The 20,092-nt window shown below is 45.7% G+C and overlaps 1 protein-coding gene across 4 annotated transcripts; it reads right to left on the bottom strand.

The window, feature by feature from the left end:
- Positions 1–1,062: 1,062 nt before the first annotated feature.
- LOC119308851 (putative disease resistance protein RGA3) lies at positions 1,063–19,108 on the bottom strand. 4 transcript variants are annotated; one of them, XM_037585016.1, is made up of 9 exons: positions 18,767–19,108; positions 17,266–18,423; positions 13,864–16,155; positions 13,510–13,681; positions 11,938–12,188; positions 4,573–4,732; positions 4,406–4,495; positions 2,813–3,117; positions 1,063–2,630 (listed from the first exon to the last, which is right to left on the bottom strand). In XM_037585016.1, the coding sequence occupies exons 1-9, from the start codon at positions 19,052–19,054 to the stop codon at positions 2,196–2,198; spliced, it is 5,151 nt and encodes a 1,716-aa protein (XP_037440913.1). In that variant the 5' UTR covers positions 19,055–19,108; the 3' UTR covers positions 1,063–2,195. The 4 variants fall into 4 exon arrangements, with proteins under 4 accessions (XP_037440913.1, XP_037440914.1, XP_037440915.1 ...); XM_037585017.1 differs by having other exon boundaries at positions 2,813–3,114; XM_037585018.1 differs by lacking the exons at positions 1,063–2,630; positions 2,813–3,117 and adding an exon at positions 3,135–4,119.
- Positions 19,109–20,092: the final 984 nt, after the last annotated feature.

Raw genomic sequence — 20,092 nt, 5'->3', positions numbered from 1 at the left:
ATGGTGATGGCCCAAACTGTTCATGTCAACACTACCGAACTTTTTCATTGAGAGCACTTTTTCATTTGAAGTCATCTTAATTAAGTTTTTGACCATCCCAAAATCTGGTGCCAACACGTATGTCTCCAATGGATCTCGTGAGACCCTGTCGGTGTCCGTCTTTGTTGGATCCGATCTTCGTTGGTCTGCTTGGATTCGGTCTTTGTTGGTCTACATATGTGTATCTACATGTTGGATCCTTTCCATTCTGTTATGCTAGTCCTATGGAGTCTTAGCACGACGACTTTTTGATTGTCTACTACAACAATGTTTGCCCGACTCCGATAAGGGAGGGCGATGACGGCAGCACGCCTTCGGCTCGCTCCAGTGCTTGTAGTAGTCAATAGGTGGTCTACGGAACTGGATGTAAATTTTACTTCTAGTGTTCTTTGTACTACTGTTGATGAATAGATCGAAAGTTTTCTCGCAAAAAAAAGATGTAGAATAAAAAGGGAGAATGAAAAGGGAGAAAGGGAATTCGAACCCGAGACCTTCTTGAACACAGTACAATCAAAGTCGCTTACATACACGAGCATACTATGAGCATCTCCAAGAGACTGAGCCGCCATAGTATCTTGAGATTAGCTAGGCTCATGAGCACGTGTAGGGAACGACCCAACATGTGTGCATTTTGCACGAACAAGAAATACGCTTGTTCTTGTATACTTTTAGATAAAAGGCACAAGCAGCCCCCGACTTTAAATTAATAAAACTGAGAAACGGCCAACAAAGTTTTACAATTGTTACATATTACAATCATGAGCTAGCTAAAAATAAGGAGTGCCTAACGATATGGAGGCATGTTGTACACGTAAGCAGTAAAATTAAGAATGCCAGTTTTTGTCGGCAATGAAAAGGAAGAAATAGATACCTGTGATATGGAGGAATGTTGTACTTACATGTACAATTTTAATAAGGTCTAGTTAAAAAAATTTAATTAGGATTGCTTAATTCTAATTTAAGTTGTAGCCATTGAACTAACATTTGAGTGCGGATGGAAAAAAGAAGACCCTGCAGATCCAGTGCAATGTCTGGTTAAAGAAGTATCACCAGACTCCTACAATTGCAGGTAGTATGAAAACATCTTCAGAGAAACATCCTCGGATAGTAACATAAAGCAACTGACCATTTGTGAGAAAATGAAGGGATCAAGATGATAATTAAATTGGGGAAAAATAATAGCACTATCATGGTGTGTGCAACACTACAATATTTTGGTTCTGAAAGTAAATCTGCATGTTGGTCACTTGCCACAGGAAAAAGATAAAAGGTGCCGTGATTGTACTTCTATTGTATGCCTGCTTCTTGGATGCATCAGGTACATAAAAACAGTTGAATATTCTCGAAGTGCAACAGCTCAGAAGCTTGATCAGGTTGAAGTAGAAGTTCTGTATATGAATTAGTAATTTAACTAAACCAGCCACATTGCGCAGAAAACTCATCGTGGGTTCAGTAAAGCGAGATGGAAATAACCGGCTGTGCGCCCATGATCATCTTATCACCAGTAGTAGGCAGTCCTCACCTAGACTCCTACAACTACACAGAGAACGCCGAGCTGTCGCCGGCAAACGGGTTGGACGACACATCAATCTATGCATATTGTCCATACTGGAAGGATCATGCATTAACAGTTCCCAAACTCAGAACCCATGTTGGCAGTTTCCAGCAACCAAAGTGCCAATTAACTGAGCAAAACAAACCCAACCAGGCGCTGTGAAGAAGACAATAGTGTGGGCTCTTCTACCCTCAAAACTACAATCAAACTCTGCAGCGTTTCTGGATTGCAGCAGCAGAACACATAAAAGGATCCAATTCAGGGCAAGGGACGTGCGGAAGGCAATCCTGTAGGGAACACGGCAGATTCCTTGCAGCCCTCCAGTAAGCTTCCTGGCGATGTCAATGGCCTCGAATCACCATGCACAACGGGCATGGACGGAGTTCAGAGTCGTAGCAGCCCGGTTTTGTCAGCTTAGCACAGCTCGTCCATGGCCGATGAGAATTGTACTGTACAAGTGTAACCAGTCAGCAGAGGGTTACAGCAGCGGAGTTCATGACAAAGGATTGTCAGGGGCTCAAGGTCACAGTGCTGCGAAAGTTCCAGGGTCCAGCTTGTCGCCTACTTTACCAGTCAGGCGCAAAACCGAAACTGCTGATTTCTACCGGGGAGAGAGTGGAGGAGAAAGTGTAATATCAGAACCGATAGGAGAAGCGTCGTACTGGGTCATTTGCAACTGTGGACTGCTCACATCAGGCGAATACTGGTGCTTTGTCACCTTCCCTTCTGCAGGAAACTCCGCATGCCCGCTGCTCTTGTCTCTGGAATTGACACCCCAGGGTATCCCCTCCACTTTCACAAATTCTTCCCAACTCCTCTCGTACTCGTACGGCTGTCCTATGCGATTTCTGTGGTCTTTCCATATTTCCCACAGCCGCTCCCCTACCTCCTCTATTCTTGGGCGATCATCCACTTCGAAACTTGTACACCAGGATGCTAAACCAAGCCAGTCTCCAAGAAATTCTTCATCCACATGATCCGCCAAACGGTCATCCAATATCTCACTGACGTGGCCTGCCTTAAATCTCTCGAGAGCCTGCATGCACAACACATAGGCTAGTATGTCATTCTACAGAATTTCGAAACACAAGGTCAAAAGGCATCGGCCATTGCGGTTATGAAAACTGCACTAGACCTCCGAACGCATATCTACATGACATGAACTTCATTAGGATAGACACGTCAACTGGAGACAAAAGCATACGAGGTTCAACTTACCCATGCCGCAATGCCAGGGCCAAGATGGTTGTCAAAGATCCCTGAGTCTCGCATGTCTTGATCCCACATTTGCGGTCCACGGGAAGATATAATTTCTAAGAGTATTACACCAAAAGTGTAGACATCAGATTTAACTGTCAGCTCACAGTAACGGTTGTATTGTGGATCTATGTAGCCAATTGTCCCTATCACTTTATCCATGTCACCACTTCCTGACAATTCAAAAGTACCCAACTTTGCTCTATAACTCTCTGTCAGAAGGATTTTCGTAGTCTTCAAATCATAACAGATCATTGTTTCCCCTGCTACAATCAAATCATGACCATAACGAAAAATTTCTCATCAAATACCCATGATCAAATAAAGCTATCAAATTAGTCGAGCAGCCGCAAGCAAGTATAAATGATCAACGATTTTGAGAACACAGAATTTATCTGCTCAACATTTGAATTAGACAAAATGGAAAGACTAATTATTAAATAATTAAGTCAGCTGAATGAAAATGATATTAATTATTAAATAATTAAAGTCAGCTGAAGGAAAACTCGTCCTGATAAAAAGGGATAGCAATGTCTTTCTCACCCAAAAGTCAAGCTTGGTCCTTTCTCTGCCAAAAGGTCTCCCATGCCAGTTTATAATCACAGCATATCCTTCTCCCACCAAAAAAAATCAAGCCTAGCCTTCACTCCAAAATTTTCGGATACCCCAGTTCATGTCTCTCTCTCACCTAGGAGCCCTATCTCATTAAAGACATGCAGTCTGGCTACATTTCACAAAACTGTAACTCTTACCGAAAAAGGCTTTCGCCCCGCTTTATATATAAAGCAACGATCATCAACAACCCGGTACAAACGCACGCCTCCACAACACACGCACGCACCCAAGGCAGGATACATAGGCGCTGAGCGCAGCAACACCAACCCTAGCACTACAAGAGCAACCGAGGACTTCGACCGTGAACACGCCACTGCGAAGAGATGAAGCCACATACGACGAACCGCGGGCTCCAAAGCGCCGCCTTCATGAAGGTTACGACACCGGAGCGCCGCCACCGCCCGATCCGAGGATCAGAGTTTCCCCTGGAGCAACACGACGGGCAATGAGAGCCGCGACGACGCCTTCAAGAAGGGAACGAGCTTCGTTGTCGCCAGTCCGTCCGAAGATACAACAGGTTTTCACCCCGGCCAACGCTCACCGCCACCGAACACCACACCCCGGCTACCACGCCGCCCACACGGCCATGGCCACCGGGCAGCACTGAGCCAGGGGGGACCCTAGCCGCCGGCCCAAGGCCTCTAGAGTGCATGCTGTCAACCTAAGTTATTTTAACTTGGCCGTGTAAAAAATGAACCAGGTTCGTTTTTCAAAAATATATGATGATGCAAATTTATAGTCAATTTTAAATTTGGAAATCGTGCTAACGTTCAAAATCATTCACTCTTTTTCTACTGAAGTGAGTATGCATTGAAGTACTCGATTCTTTTTTTGTTGAGAAGCTGAAGTACTTGAATTGACAAATATCAAAACTATATGGTGCAATTTAATCAATGTGTAATGAACCAATATTGACACCATAGGTTATCACTTTCTTACCAGCACATAAATGAAGATAAGTCAAGGCAATAGCAATATCAATAGCGATCGATATGCGTTGATCCAAATCCAGGATTTTCTGATGTTGGCCTGTGGATAAGTTAAAATTGATGCAGGTAATTCAAATTTCCCAACCGAAGGAAGAATAAATGAGCAACTTAACATACCATCCAGGTGCTGCCTTAGACTGCCATTTGGAACATACTCACTGATCATAATAAACTGATTTCCTTTATCAATAAAACATAGAGACCTCACCAAACTCCAGTGATTAATTGCTGTAAGGAGCTGCACTTTCTTGTGAACTTCCGCAGCACGATCACAGCCCTGAAAACAAAAGAAGACTTAATTACCACGTGCTGAGGAACAACATCGTTATTATTATTTGGGGAATTCTCTACACTAGGAATGGCAGGCCGGCTGCAACTGCGACGCATGAGGAGGCTGCAGCAGCGTACCCGAGGCTACACCCTTTAGTATGATCAGGTTTCGGTCACGAGTCATGTTATTGTTCAGAAAAGGGAGTACCTTCCAGAGTTCAAATTAGGTACAGATTGATTTCGAACCAACTTGTCAATCACGCCATGGTTGTCCTATATAAATAGTCTGTACTCATTCGAGGAATGAGATAATAAAGAAGTTTACGCCCTAGAGTCTCCTTTTCCTTACCATTCTACCCTAGCAGCACCGGCTAAGGCACGGGCCGGCCAGATTACTGAACTCCGCCCTAGACCTTCCCCAGGAAGACCAAATTAGCATCTCTTGTCCTGGTACCGTGGTACACGTGATAGATATTTCCTTCAGTGTAAGATGCATCTAGCCTTTACACAGAAGTGAATATTTTCAACCGTTTACCTGTATTTTGCTAGTGAGGAAGTATCCTGCTCTTTGTTTGTATGAGGTATGATCATATGCTCTTTTCTCTTGAAACAGGCTTAGCCCCATTTTATATATAAAGCACAAACGACCGAACCGATACAAGGTGGTGGCGATAACCCCTTACAAGCAAGCCAAAAGATAAAAAAACGACAACCGAGACGGCAGCAAGAACGCCACCAACCCAAAGCCGAGCATGAAAACAGGGGGTGCCACACCTAACAAGATGCTGCCAAGACTACCGAACCGGAACTGAACCACGCCGCCTTGGGAAATCACCGGACCCCGACACACCGAACACACCAAGCTATTGCCGGAGAGGGCAAGCGTCTGCCCTCTCGCTCCGGGCCATGGAGCACTGATCCTGGCAGTGGATAGCGAGGACCGAGGACGGTGACGACGAGGACACGTGTAAATGATAGGAGACCAACGAATCCACTTCAAGCCAGAGCCGAAGAAGCATCACGCCAGGATCAAAGCACGCCCAAGACGCCGATACGCTACAGCCGGATGATACTTGAGTTCCTCGACAATGCCCCCAGGATGGTAACAGAGCAAAGCGCCGTGGCCGTCGAGCCCGAAATGATGAAGTAAGGTTTTCACTTGGAACCCTAACACGAAGAGGAACCCACAATGACGCCCCCAGAGCTAAGTGACACCCTTGAGCATCACCGTCGCCGGCGCCAAAGCACGGATCTTTCGCTCGGATGCTCACCATTTCCACCTAAGGCACCACCAAACCGAACCCAAGGGAGGGGCCCCCTTGCCAGCTCGACACCTCCAGATCCAGACCAGGGAGACGCCACCGCCAAGTCATGAGGACGCCAGGATCACCCGCCGCCCCTCCCATTGCTACCCACATAGCAAAGAGGAGGCACCACCCGCTGTCGCACTGCTTGCCGCAAAGCCAATCGCGCAGCCTCACCATCGAGGGCCACCGCCCTGGAATCCAAGACTGACGCACCACCGGCACCGGAACAACATGTTGTCCGAGACTAGGCACCTAGACACGAACAACGCCCGGAGCGGAACCGCCGTCAGTCAGGACCGGACATTCCCGATGCCGGCCCACATGCAGATACACCCGGTCACGGGTGCCAAATCCCACCTCGTTCCAGCTCCACCACGACCGGGACGAGGAACTCGGGGACAACCAGCACCATGGAATGGGCCGATTGCCCGCCGCATGGTACCTGGCTAGCATGCCTCCATGAGCAAGATCCGTCCATCTGAATCAGGCCAAGGACAAACCCCGAGGCCCGCCACCGTCCAACCCTAGCTCCCCACTAGAAGACCAAATCGCCAGCCACTAGTTCCTGCGCGCAGCCACCCGCGAACTGTCGGTCAATCAGGCCCACACCCGAGTGAACCCATGTCCCGCGCTGCCCAAAGTCTGCCAGCTGCAAGATCTAGCGCATAGGCGCCACTACCCCGAGCGTGCCAGGGCTCAAATCTGCTCGGCCATGTGGGGCACCACCCGCAGCACACTGCAGCACATCGGGCTCCAACCCCGTCGCCGCATGCCAGCCCGGACACGCAGTAGGGCACCGCCGACCATCACCAGATGTGAAGCCACTCACGCCCGTGCCTGCAGCACGCAGCTCTATCACAGCGCCACTCACCAAGCGCTGCATCCCCGCCGACGAGCTGCCGCCCACAACGCGGCCACCATGTGAGGGAGGAGCGTCGATGCCTGCCGAGCTTCGCTCGGTGGAGCCCGCCAGCGGCGTCAAGGAGGAGAGTGGGAGGGGGAGGCGACGGAGGCTGGGACTAGGGGTCACCCGGCTGCCGCCCGCGGGAGCGACGGGGGCGAGGGGAAAAGTCACCATATGCGCTTTTACTTTCGCCATCTGAGTTTTAAGAGATTTCAGATTGCAACTTCCAAAAGACCAGTCAATTGTTCCTAGTGGGTTCGGCACTTCCTCACTGGAGAAGCTACAAAAACACGTGCATCGTCACTTATGTAGGACACCCCTGTGCCATCATTTGCGGGCTCTTCTCCACCGCAGCCAGCGCCCTGCACCTGCTCGTGCTCCTGCTGTTGCCACCAAAGGGGAGATGCCACGCTTCCCGATGGGTGCCATTGTTCGCCAGCTTTCCTCCATGGCGGCCAGCCTCTCAACACTACTCACTCCGTTCATGACGATGATGCAGAGGCCAGGGTCAACCTCCTTTTTGAAAAAAAAACACTACTCCCTCAGTTGCCGCAACTGAAAACCCATGCAGGCACTGCTGCTGTCCACCTCAGTCATGGTCAGCCACCCAGATCTAGGTTTCGAATTTCTTTTTTTTTACGGGAAGTTAGTTTTCTTTTAACACGGTATAGACACAAACGCCCATACACATGCACATACACTCACCCCTATGAACGCAAGCACGCACACCCTATGAGCACCCAAGAGGCCGAGCAAGCACATCATCTTGAGATTGACGAAGTCACCATAGACGCCTTCATAGTCGACGGAAACATCTCCTTCCACTGAAAACACATCGCTGGAAGGCCTAAAATAAATCAAGGAAAATGCGAGCACCGGTGTCAAAGTCTAGGGCTTGAACCCTGTTGGCTAGGTAAATGCCCCATAGTAAGAGGGGTAGTTATGAACCCTGTGGACCACCCGCATGGGGGCGGTGAAGGGAAAGCTCCCATTGGGCTCGCCGTGCATTTGTATGGTCTGGAGAAGCTTACTTGTCTTATAGTTTAGCGGATACCACTGTCCTCCTAACCATCCAACCACAGGTTGATTTCTAAAGGTCTAGTTTATGTCTTCTTTACATTTGGTGGATTCCTAATTTTTAAAAGTTCACCAAAGATTGTTAGAATTAGTTGTGTGTTTTTTAAGGCTTATCCAAAAAAAATTGGAAGTTCGTCATTTTTTAAGTAGAGAAGTCCCCATGAATGCTGATTTTATTTTATTTGTGAAGTCGGTCCCTTGGGACTCGATCCATTAAAAAAGGTAGAACAAAGTTGCCCAGTTAATTTGTGGAAACCCGAGCGTAAACCATTATGACACGCCCACAAGACAAAACACCCTAACCGATCTGGCTATCCACAAGACCCACACACATCGCCGAAGAGAAAAACACCATAGAGGTTGCCTACAAGGTGTCACCGTCATCACTTCTCCGGTTCTCCTCGAGCAAGCGACTCCGACTCCACCGTAGACGACCAACTAAGAGACCTTAGAACAAACATACGTGAACTTTGTCAGTCTACGCCAAACATGTTGCCACCGCATCGCCCCCCGATGCTACAGCTCCGACTTCACGCCCAGGGATAAGACGAACGATTGACGATTAAGAGCATGCATGACCCTACTCCTCTTGCCACCATAATCATTGCCACACAAGTCACAACGCCACCGGACGCGAGGCAACCACCCCAACATCTGCACCGACATGGCCGGGCAGCCACTTGTCGAACCTGATGCAACGTGCGTACAACCCCGGTATGGCGAAAGGGATCGATGACCTTCAAAGGCGACGCCCCAAAGGGGGCAGCGGCATTGAAAATGACACGCCGCCCAACTCACACCGGAGTCTTAGGCTTTTGCCCCGCGAACATGATCCGGAAGTGAAAAGATGAGGTGTTGAACATGATTCAGAAGTGAAGGATGAGGAGGTGCTCTGCAACCAGCCCCCCAAGGAGGACAAGCATCGTCCACAGACGCCACGCCATCTGAGCTTTCGCCCGGAGCCATGCACCCCACCACCCTACGCAACTCGCGCGCAGCGCCACCGGCCCACACGCCCGCGCACCTCATATGTGATGCAGCTCCGCATCACACACGAGCCACCAACCTCGCCGGAACCTCAGCACTAGCACTGCACGCCACCCCCAGTCACCTTCATCCCCGACAGCCATTGTGTTGTGGTGGGGTGCATTTTGTACCCGGCCGTTGATGATCGTTGCTTCATATATAAAGCGGGGCCAAAGCCTTTTTCGGTAAGAGCAGGGACACCACAACTGCGCAACCATGCCACTCCCCAGATCTAGCCCATGGAGCACCGCCACAGCTCAGCGACGAGCGGAGAGCGTGGCCAGACCACGGCCGCCACCTAGCGGTTCACACGCGCACCCGCGCGGGGACGCGCCACTGCCAGCCACCGCACTCCGTCATCACTTCTCCCCGAGCAAGCAACTCCGACTCCACCGTAGACGACCAACTAAGAGACCTTAGAACAAACAACATACGAGAACTTTGTCAGTCAATCAGCCAAACATGTTGCCACCACATCGCCCCGCAATGCTACAGCTCCGACTTCACACCCAGGGATAAGACGAACGGTTGACGATTAAGAGCATGCCATGACCCTGCTCCTCTTGCCACCATAATCATTGCCACACAAGTCACAACACCACCGAACGCGAGGCAACTGCCCCAACATCCGCACCGACATGTAGGACTAGGCATTCGGTTAAACCGAACCGATCGATTCGGTTCTCCGGTCAAAAAGGAAATTCGGTTTCCACTAAATGACAACCGATCGATCTTCTGAAAATCTGGGAACCGAGGATTCGGTGGACCGACGTTTCGGTTCGGTGCTCTGTTTCTGACCGAACACCAAATGAAGGAACAGAGGCACCGGTCGTCAATGGAAAGAAGCAACCAAAAAATCTTCAAAAATAGGCGTATGACAGACGAATGGAAGAGGAGATGTGGCTGTACGAGCAGCTCGGAAAAACAGATTCAGCTAGCTAGCCGGTGCTTGCAAAGTAGGGGTCATAGGCGTGTTGCTGGTTAGCCTGGGCGGAGCGTCGGTTGCAGTTCGAGGTGGAGGCGGGTGCTGTGGACGAGAAGAAGGGTAGGAGATGTCACGATGCCAGCGCCGGCGCCGGCGCCAATCGCCGGGATCAAGCAGGAGCGGTGCGGCTGGCTGGTGGCTGCTAGATCTTGCGGCGCCTCAACCTGCACGGTCGGTGGATAAGATGCCCTGTTTGCAGTCTGGTGAATTTGCCAAGGCCTAAATGGACGCATGTGACTAGTCGCTAGTGGGCTACAGCCAAGTGCATGGAGTTGGCCTGTACTAGTTTATTAGGTGTCATCGGTCCTTTCGGTTAACAAAGGGTTAAAACCGAACTGACCGAGCTAATTTCGGTTGTCTAGAGTAGCTGACCGAATTTGTACTGATTTTTTCGGTTTCGGTCTATTCGGCTTCGGCACCGGTTTTTTCGGTTCGGTAATTCGGTCTTCGGTTAAAATGCCCACCCCTACCGACATGGCCGGGCAGCCACTTGTCGAACCTGATGCCATGTCCGTCCAGCCCCGGTATGGCGAAAGGGATCGATGACCTTCAAAGGCGACGCCCCAAAGGGGGCAGCGGCATTGAAAATGACCCGCCGCCTGACTCACACCGGAGTAAGCTTTTGCTCCACGAACATGATCCGGAAGTGAAAGATGAGGAGGTGCTGAACATGATTCAGAAGTGAAGGATGAGGAGGTGCTCTGCAACAGGCCCCCAAGGAGGACAAGCGTCGTCCACAGACGCCACGCCATCTAAGCTTTCGCCCGGAGCCATCCACCCCACCACCCCCACGCAACTGGCGCAGCGCCACCGGCCCACACGCCCGCTGGCCCGCGCACCTCATATGTGATGGCAGCTCCGCATCACACACGAGCCACCAACCTTGCCGGAACCTCAGCACTAGCACTGCACGCCATCCCCAGTCACCTTCATCCCCGACAGCCGTTGTGTTGTGGTGGCGTGCGTTTTGTACCCGGTTGTTGATGATCCTTGCTTTATATATAAAGCGGGGCGAAAGCCTTTTTCAGTAAGAGCAGGGACACCACGACTGCACAACCACGCCACTCCCCAGATCTGGCCCGTGGCGCACCGCCACACCCCAGTGACGAGCGGAGAGCGTGGCCAGACTACGGCTGCCACCCAGAGGTCCACACATGCACCCACGCAGGGACGCGCCACTGCCAGCCACCACGCGCTGCAGAGCCTCCACCACACACACACACACACCTTCGATGGAGAAGGGGCCCCGCTGCGACCACTAGCGGCGGCGGCGGCAGCTAGGGTTCTCCGGGTCGCGCGCCTAGGACGACGCGGGGCCAGGAGGGGATTTTTTCGTTTATTCCTTATGTGAAACAGTTCAGCCACACCCCTGATTTTTTGAAAGTAGTTTCAGAATTCTTGGAATTTCTTCCAACCATGTTGGAAGGTTGTCCCAAAAAAACTGGAAGTTTATTTCAAAAGCATTTTAAGACCTGTTTCAAGAATTGTTGAAACTATGGAGACGGCCATGAATGACGGTCGGGGAAGAGGGGACGTGTACTTTCTAACAGCACACACAAGGGGCTGTAAGAAATTGACTGTGCCAGGAAGACTGACAGCAAATTAGCATCCCCCATGATCCCAGTCCCCAACCTTTTCTCTCTTTTATCCCCATGTCATGGGGCCTATCCTTGCTCCTCATACCTCTGGTATCATTGGTCCTCAAGACCCTTACCAACCCCAGGACGTGACATAAATATAAAGTAACAAAATTAAGACCTACCAGAAGTAGTTTGTCAGCAAAACAAAGCATCATGAATAATACCGTAAATGAGTGGCAAAGAAACAGCAAGTTTTTATTAGAAATAAATTGCTAAATGATGAGAAAGGACACAAATCGAGAAAATAAGAGAATAGGCGAATGTGGAGACAACCTTTTTAGCTCTCCTCACGGCAACAATTTGGTTATTTGGTAAGATACCCTTGTAGACTTCCCAGGATCCACTTTCACTTAGCTTAAGTGCAGGTGAAAATCTCCGAGTAGCCTTCTGAACCTGCTTAAGGCTTAAGCTCAAGGATCGTACTCGAGGTATTTGTGCAGGCATTTTGGACCTAGACAGCTGGCGAGAGGTTGCTGGAGTCTCCAGTGATGGCATGCTTACTGCAGAGGATGTAATACGCTCCACTGGAAATGAAAAATTGTTAAGCACAACAGTCAAACAAAGTTTAATTCTTCCTAATGTTTCCGCTTCCAAAATAATTTCACAAATAAGACTTCCAAATGTACCCTTGTTTGCTTTTCAACATAGTAGTCTGGTAGAGTATATGAACACAGAAGGTGGGCCACAGCAAAAAGATTGGTAATCGAACTGTACTGAATGCTCGCTGGCGCAAAAGCATTGAGGCAGCTGCCGCTGCGTGCCCGCCCCCCTGACCTGGTTTTCTAGTTGCTTCAGCCCTTCCTGTACAGTTTCTTTTTTGTGCCTTTTGGCTTTTCTCTGTTTCTTCTTTGTTGCTTTAGTCATTGCGCTATTTCGGCGCTTTCTACTATTACAAAATGACATGCATTTGATGCGTGTTCGAGGAAAAAATATTAGGTAAAGTTGGAACCATGCCCCTACACAGTCAGCAGTTTAAAAAATGCCACTGGCTGTGAGAATGACATATGAGTCCACCTAGTTACAAGTTTGCAGTGCTCTGGTTTCAAATATTAGAGATGTATGTTTTGTACTAGGACACTTATTTGTATTTCCTTTTGTATTAGGATTCCTGTTTTATCTCTTCCCCTGTACATGTATATATATTGGCCTTGAGCCCATGGAATTGATCAATTTGCTATTCCTAAAAGTTAATTTTTTTTCTCGAGAAAACACACAGCTTTCGTCTCGAAGCATTCATAGGACGTTAATGCTTTTTAAGCTGCAATAATAACGTTTAATGAAGGCACAACATTTATGCCATACTTCAACAAGCCACAAAAGAAAGCCATCTAATAGCACTTAAAAGAATCTAAAGCATTGTTTTATCCCTTGAGAATAATTATGCATATATCTCCACTGATCAATGCATACTTGATCTGATTCATAAGCTTAGATCCAATTGAACCATTCAGTGTCTGAAAATAGCTAAATCCTTCTATTCTCTTCTACTTGTCCTATCAGACATCAACGTGGTCAAACAATACACAGCTTTGGCCATTACTACTTTTAGTTATATATTAAAATTACTAGAAGTATAATGACATAGAAGAACAGGATGCTCTTACTTTTATTGTGTGGAGCGTCTATGAAGTCTTTAGTTGTGACACGGCATAAATATTAGCCCAGAAAAATACCTAACCACAAACAGGAGTATTCTTTCCTTATGCAGAGGTGTCATTAATACACACGAAAACAACTTAATGTCAAACAAATATATGTTCAGTTTAGAATGACAAATAAAATGCAGTAACCGAGTTGACAAAAGGTTTTCTATCAGTCTAGAGTGGCAAATATTTATGTGCTAACCTGATTGTCCCGAACTGGTATTAAACTTGGGGAAAAGTTTCCGGATTATTGAGGTACCAAGGCCTGTTGTGACTGGGTTTTGCTGTAAAGATATCAAGGATGGTTCACCGGAGGATTGCCAGCCCGATGAGTCCACGTCCACAACATGGCGAGTATTCATATAGGCATCATCCTGTATTTCCGTAAGATAACAGGATGTGAGGACCAGTGGACCACAGAAAAGTGTGAAAAGTAATATGTTTTTAAATATTATGTCATTAACCTGACATATTTTGTACAGCTAAGTAATGGGAGAAGAAAAGTAATATGTTGAAGAAATAAGTACAGCAACAAATGAAGCACACAGTTACTTGCCTGAGTGGTCAATTCATTTAAAATCCTTGTCCCAGATGAACTTTGGTTCCTTTTTTCATTCGGAATCTTTCTACTGGATGATTCTTGAGTGCATTTTACCCCTAGGAGCTTGAAAGAGGTTACTGCTTCACCATCATCCCCCACACATGCATCAATTACTATTTTCTCGATAGTCTGCAAGGATTCAAGCCATTGCAACCAACTGGAAGATATCCTGCACCCAGTAATCATTATGTTTGCTGGTGATGGAGATGACCGTGGCCCCAAAGGTTCCCCACATGACAGAATCATGTTACTATCTTTTATTCCATATTTCTGACACTTCGGCAGAGATGGTTTGAACATAAGATTAGGGCACGATAGCACGGACAATTCCTCAAGAGCAGGGAACATGAACTGCTGATTCCCATTGTTTGTCAACAACAATATAGGCAACTCTTCTAGGTTTAGTAAATTTTCCAATTTGAGGTGTAATAATTTCTTGAAGGGCTGTGTGCCCCCAGAAAGACCCATACCTAGATTTACGAGGTTAGGCATATCTTCTATATGCAAGTGCCGCAAATTTATTAGCTGGCCCAGTGGAGGAAGATCTTTACAGTTTCCAAGGCAGAGCAGATGGAGTCTGACAACGTTGGGGAGTAAAGTCACCATGTTGTTCATCATCCATGTAGGCCATGCAAATCCTGAATACCCAACTAGCTCAAAATGCTCTAAACTCTGGTGTGGTTGGAGCTTTTCCATAACTTCTTCACCTAAATCTTCATCTATTCCATGTACAGCTGGATGAGAAGTATTAGTCCACTCCAGCTTAAGGAAACGTAGCTCTGGTCGATTCTTCAGATTTGCTCTCTCTGCAATAGTTAAGCCCCTGGACCCTCTTGTGAGGTCTGGAATAACAAGCTCGTCGGTCGCTAAGTGCCAGTTTTCATCAATCCTAACAGAGCACCGGATGTATGGTGGAAGACAGGCCACTATCATTGGATCTTTCGTCAACAGAAATTTCAGTCCTGTCATTTTATGTATGATATCTAGGAACATTTGAGGTAAACTATGGGATGGATGCTCAAGAGCACAACCAGTGAGGTCCAACGTATGCAGCTTCTGAAGCCTCACAAAAGACACAGGTATGACGAGAGGATTTTGCGACAAGTTCAGATATTCTAGATTGAACAAGTAGCCAAGAGATTGCAGACAGTCAATGGTAGGGATGCACTGTGAGAGATTCAAAAACTTCAGTCCAGTGAAGTTATTTAAACAGTTAGGCCGAGTCGGCAGCTTAAGACATTGCTGTAGATTCAGATACTCCAAATTGGTTGTTAACATCCCAACACTTACATGAAGTGCCTCGCAGCCAGTTAGATCCAAAATTCGAAGGTTCTCGATATTCCCGAAGGACGGAGGGAGGTTTTGAAGTCTATGACACCTCCTAAGTATAAGGACTTCCAACTTGACGAGATTACAAAAAGATCCAGGCAATTGTTCGAGCTCATAGCAGCTCGACATGTTCAGAGACCTAAGAAAATAAAGGTTGCCAAAAGATTCTGGTAGCTGCTTGAGGTTGAAGCAACTAGATAGGTTTAGATCCTCCAATTTCATTAAATTACCAAATGAACAAGGCAACTGTGGAAGCTCAGTGCAGCTTGACAAATCAATAAACCGAAGATCCTGAAGATTGCAGAGAGAGTCAGCTAGCTCACCAATATCATAACGACATGACACCCTAAGATGCTCAAGTGTTTGGAGATGACCAAGGGTTGCAGGCAAGTTTTGAAGTATGTCACAGCCTTGCAGGTTCAAATATTTTAGCTTCTCTAAAGAACCAATGAAAGAGGGCAACTCCTTGAGAGAAGTATTTGATAGATCCAACGCCTCAAGATTTATCAATGTACTCATGGAGGAAGGTAATATCTGAACCTTTAAGCCAGAAATATCAAGGTATCTTAGATGTTTCAAATGGCCAATGGAAGCGGGTATTTCTTCAATGCAGCTTCCACTGAGATTCAAAACACGCAGATGCCTCAGTAATTCAAATGCTTCTCGATGGAGCTTTATAGCCTCAGCATTCAGAAAGTGTAATGCCCTTGCCCTTGTGAGCAGTGCACTGCAAAGTGTTGATTGCCCTTTGTAATGGGTCAACAATGCATATTGGAAGGAGAGCTCTTTTGCATTATCATTCATTTCTTTATCATCCAAAATAATAATATCATTGCAAGCAACATGCCTTGCAAATTCATGGACAAAGTTATGCATGTAGAGTGTTGTAGGAGACGTACTGACCTCCATTCCATTAACCTGGAAACAAACAGAACATAAATCATATAATTCCCCAACATAACCACCTTATTTGAATTTGGACTAGTTTACAACCATCCATGGGAGAACCTAACTATGATACAGAACATGAACCAAGAAAGTGTGATAGGAAAAGGCTAAAGGTGGGTGTCAGTGTTTAAAACCTCATCTAACTTCTCTTGCCCTGCCTGGCAGCATTTTTTGGGTGAATACTCACGGGGCAACAACTAGCAGATAAATATCCAGTGAATTTCGAAATCCCATTTTTTTTTTCTGGAAACCTTCATTCTGGGCCTGAAGCTCTCAAGCACAGAAAGATACAGGCAAGACATGCATGCATAGTCAACCTTCTAGAGCAATAAGGAAGGAGGTAGTAGTAGGCAAGCAACATGACCACATGAATGCTCATCCTGAAAGTCAATCGAAATGGAAGCTCCCAAAGATATTCCAAACTAAAGCTATGACATCATTGATGCATTCAAATCTAACTAAATTATTACTACCTCCGTTCTAAAATACAAGACCTCCTAGAGAGCATGCTGTCAAGCTTCTCTCTCTTTCGTAACTAATGAACAAAAAACTACTTAGATTTGTTTGGTACAAACTGTAGCATTACATTTTTCATCAAAAATAGCTTCAAAATTTATTTATTTTACTAAGATATACATATAAAAAAGTTGCTCAAAGTTGCATCTTGAGACTGTCCATATCTAAAACGTCATGTATTTTGAAACGGATGGAGTACTAACTAAAGGCTAGATAAGCTCAATATACTACATACAAATACCAGAATCTTGTAATACGCATGATTCATCGTGAACCTATTGGTGAGTCCTTTACCATCTGATAAAGAAAGTACCATTGATTCTAAAGGATAATAACCTTGATCATATATTCATGAATGACAGGCGAAGATTGTTGAGAACGAAAGTTACGTATTTACTCATCAGTCGAAGTTCATAAATGAAAACCATAAACAACAATAAGTAAAATATGAACTTACTAAGTAGGCAGCAAATTTTCACAATGGTATATCCGTAAATAGTTGAAAAGCATACTTCAAACAGTAAAAGAAAAGACTGTCAATCCAACAAATACTTGGTGACTTACTGAATGTGTCTTCCTGACTTGGAGGAAATGTATTGACAGAAGGTCCTGAATGTACATCTCCGCCTGCACATAGGATGGCAAAGTTCCATGTTTTGATCCAATAATATCAAGCGCAATCCACTGTCTGATAAGTTTTTCTTTATCAATAATAGATCCCTTAGGAAATACTGATAAATATAGAAAGCATAGTTTCAGCGCTGAGGGCATGTCATAGTATATTTGATTCAGTGATGAAAACACTTTAACTTTCATGGAATATGTGCTCTCTAATTTACATATTGGTTCATCCCTTGCTGCTAACCAGACATCCATGACTTGATTGTGCACTACTGAACCCAGAAAATGAGCTAAAGATGGTATTCCATCACATCTTTTCACAATTTGCTTCCCAATTTTCTTCAGGCATGAATTAACAATACCTCCATCCCCAAAAGCTTTTTCAGAAAATATTTCCCAACAGTCATCTTCAGACAATGGAAACAACTTGTACGGTGGGAAAGTGTGCATTAGTTCTGCAGTTATTTCACTGGAAGTGGTCACCAAAACCTTGATCCACTTGTTCGTACGCCTGAGCATTTCCTTCAGTTCATCCAACTGGCTTTTATCTATGCTACAAAGGTCATCCAAGACAATTAGACAACGTTTGTCATGAAGTGTCTTCTGCAAACGATCCTTTAGCAATTGGAGATTTTCATGGATCTGAATGTTGGTATTGATTTCTGAGGGTCCTTCTTTTGTTCCATTAGCTTGTGAGATTATATCAGCAGCAATGTTTTTAAGGTCAAATTTCCTATTTAAGTCGATCCAAATACGAAGATCTAAATTCCACCCTTCTCCCTGGTCATGGAAAATTAATCTGGCAAGAGCTGTTTTCCCCAAACCCACAAGGCCAACTATGGGAATGATGGACAATGTTTCTGTATCATTTTCCAACATTAATTCCTTTATTTTTTCTTTGTCACTATCTCTTCCAACAATTGCAGCTCTATAGAACTCTTCTTGGATATCAGATTGCTCAAGATCAAACTTTGGGTGCTGCATCAAACTGAAAACCACAGAATCTCTTGCTAAAAGATCCAACCTTTTTCTGAGTATCTTCATTCTATTCACTCTGGTATCGTACAAGAAAAATGGACATGAAGAACACAATGATGTTGCCTGCAAAATTAATTTTAAAAATGATCAATCAACGAGAGTTTTAACTAACCTAGATGGTGCAATATAGCTGATGCGTTGCACCGCCAAATCAGTTGTACAAATATATATACAGCAGCAGCTCCATTTCAAACATTGATTGTAGAAATACTAGTATATGACAGGAGCAAATGTAAACTGTAATTGGCAATAAATCTAGAAAGGATCAAGTGTAGCACCGTAATAACCTAAAGAGTAGCATTTTCGACACAAAAGGAAAAGGAAATTTTAGTAATTTGCACTAGCGGTTATCCATTATAAAGAAGATGCCTGGGCAAGGCGCATTTGGGGGTTGGGACTATCGAACCTTTGTAATACAGCCGGTCCTCTCAGATCCGATGCCATTTTGGTCTTCAAACTCGTCCAAGAGATGTTCAGAATCATAGACAATCTGATTTATCTTCGCCATCCAATCCTGCACCTCCGTACGCGCCCTAAAATATCTCTCCACACTTAGCAGCACATCTTGCAACCCCGACAGAGTTCGCCACAGATGCGCCACGTGCTCGTCTACGCCCGAGGGTAGCTCCGACCGGCGAGCGTCGGAGGCCAACCGGCGTAGGAGCCGGTCAACGACGGCGCCGGCGGTGGCCATAAGGCATGTGGACTTGGCTTATGGATATTCCACGGTAGAGGCGAAGAAGAAGACCGTGTGTCCGTGTCCATTTAAGTCTGATCACAGTGAAAAGCGCTCTCGATAAAATCCCCGTACTGGTATCGTTAGTACGACAAAACTAAAATCCAGTCGACTGGATTTTAGTGATAGGCATTTACGATTCGATCTCCGTTCCATCCGCATCACAGCGCTCTCTCGTTCCGTTCTCCCGATCTTTCTCGCTCGGTCAGTTTTTTTCTCCCGTATAATCCCACAATGAGTTCTAAATTCGCTAAAAAAAAGGTGTGGGGATTCGATCCCACGACCAGATAATTGGAGGTGTGCCGCCGTAACCAACTCAGCACAAGTAGTTGTTGTGAGAGATTGGTAGTTAAAATCTTCTTTTGTAGAAAATAGCATGGAAACTAGACAAAACAAAGTCTTTTTTTTTTTTGCGAGATAGACAAAAAGAGTCTTCTTTTTACGAGATAGACAAAACAAAGTCGATAAACAATGTGAGTAAAGTATTTCGACAACCAAAGGAAAAAAACAGTGGTTCTGTTGTCAGTTTCATAATCTAGACTTTGAATCTACATGTACTCTGATTCAAGAAAAAAGTGTTGAAATATCCCTCCAGTAACTCCTATGCGAATAACACGGTATTTTATGCACGGCGCACCTGATAATTTAGATACAAAAATTACGATAACTTTCACGCAGAAAAGTTGTTGAAAAATACTACCGATAATTATGTGTAAATAGGTCGATAATATAAGCACGGGCATGATAACTTATACAAAAATCATGAAAAAAAATACCCAGGACTTTTTATTGAAAATGCTCCTAATAATTATGTGTAAACCGGTCGATAATATAGGCAATGTAGACCTGATAATTTAGATACAAAAATCATGATAACTTTTACCCAGAAAAAATGTTGAAAAAATACTCCTGATAATTATGTGTAAATAGGTCGATAATATAGGCACCACATACCTGATAACTTGTATAAAAATCAGCATAACTTCTACCTAGAAA

The sequence above is a fragment of the Triticum dicoccoides genome, chromosome 5B (genome assembly GCF_002162155.2).
Source record: "Triticum dicoccoides isolate Atlit2015 ecotype Zavitan chromosome 5B, WEW_v2.0, whole genome shotgun sequence".
NCBI lineage: Eukaryota > Viridiplantae > Streptophyta > Magnoliopsida > Poales > Poaceae > Triticum > Triticum dicoccoides.
Note: the sequence above shows the minus strand (reverse complement) of the source record. Positions and strands in the feature narration are given on the sequence as shown.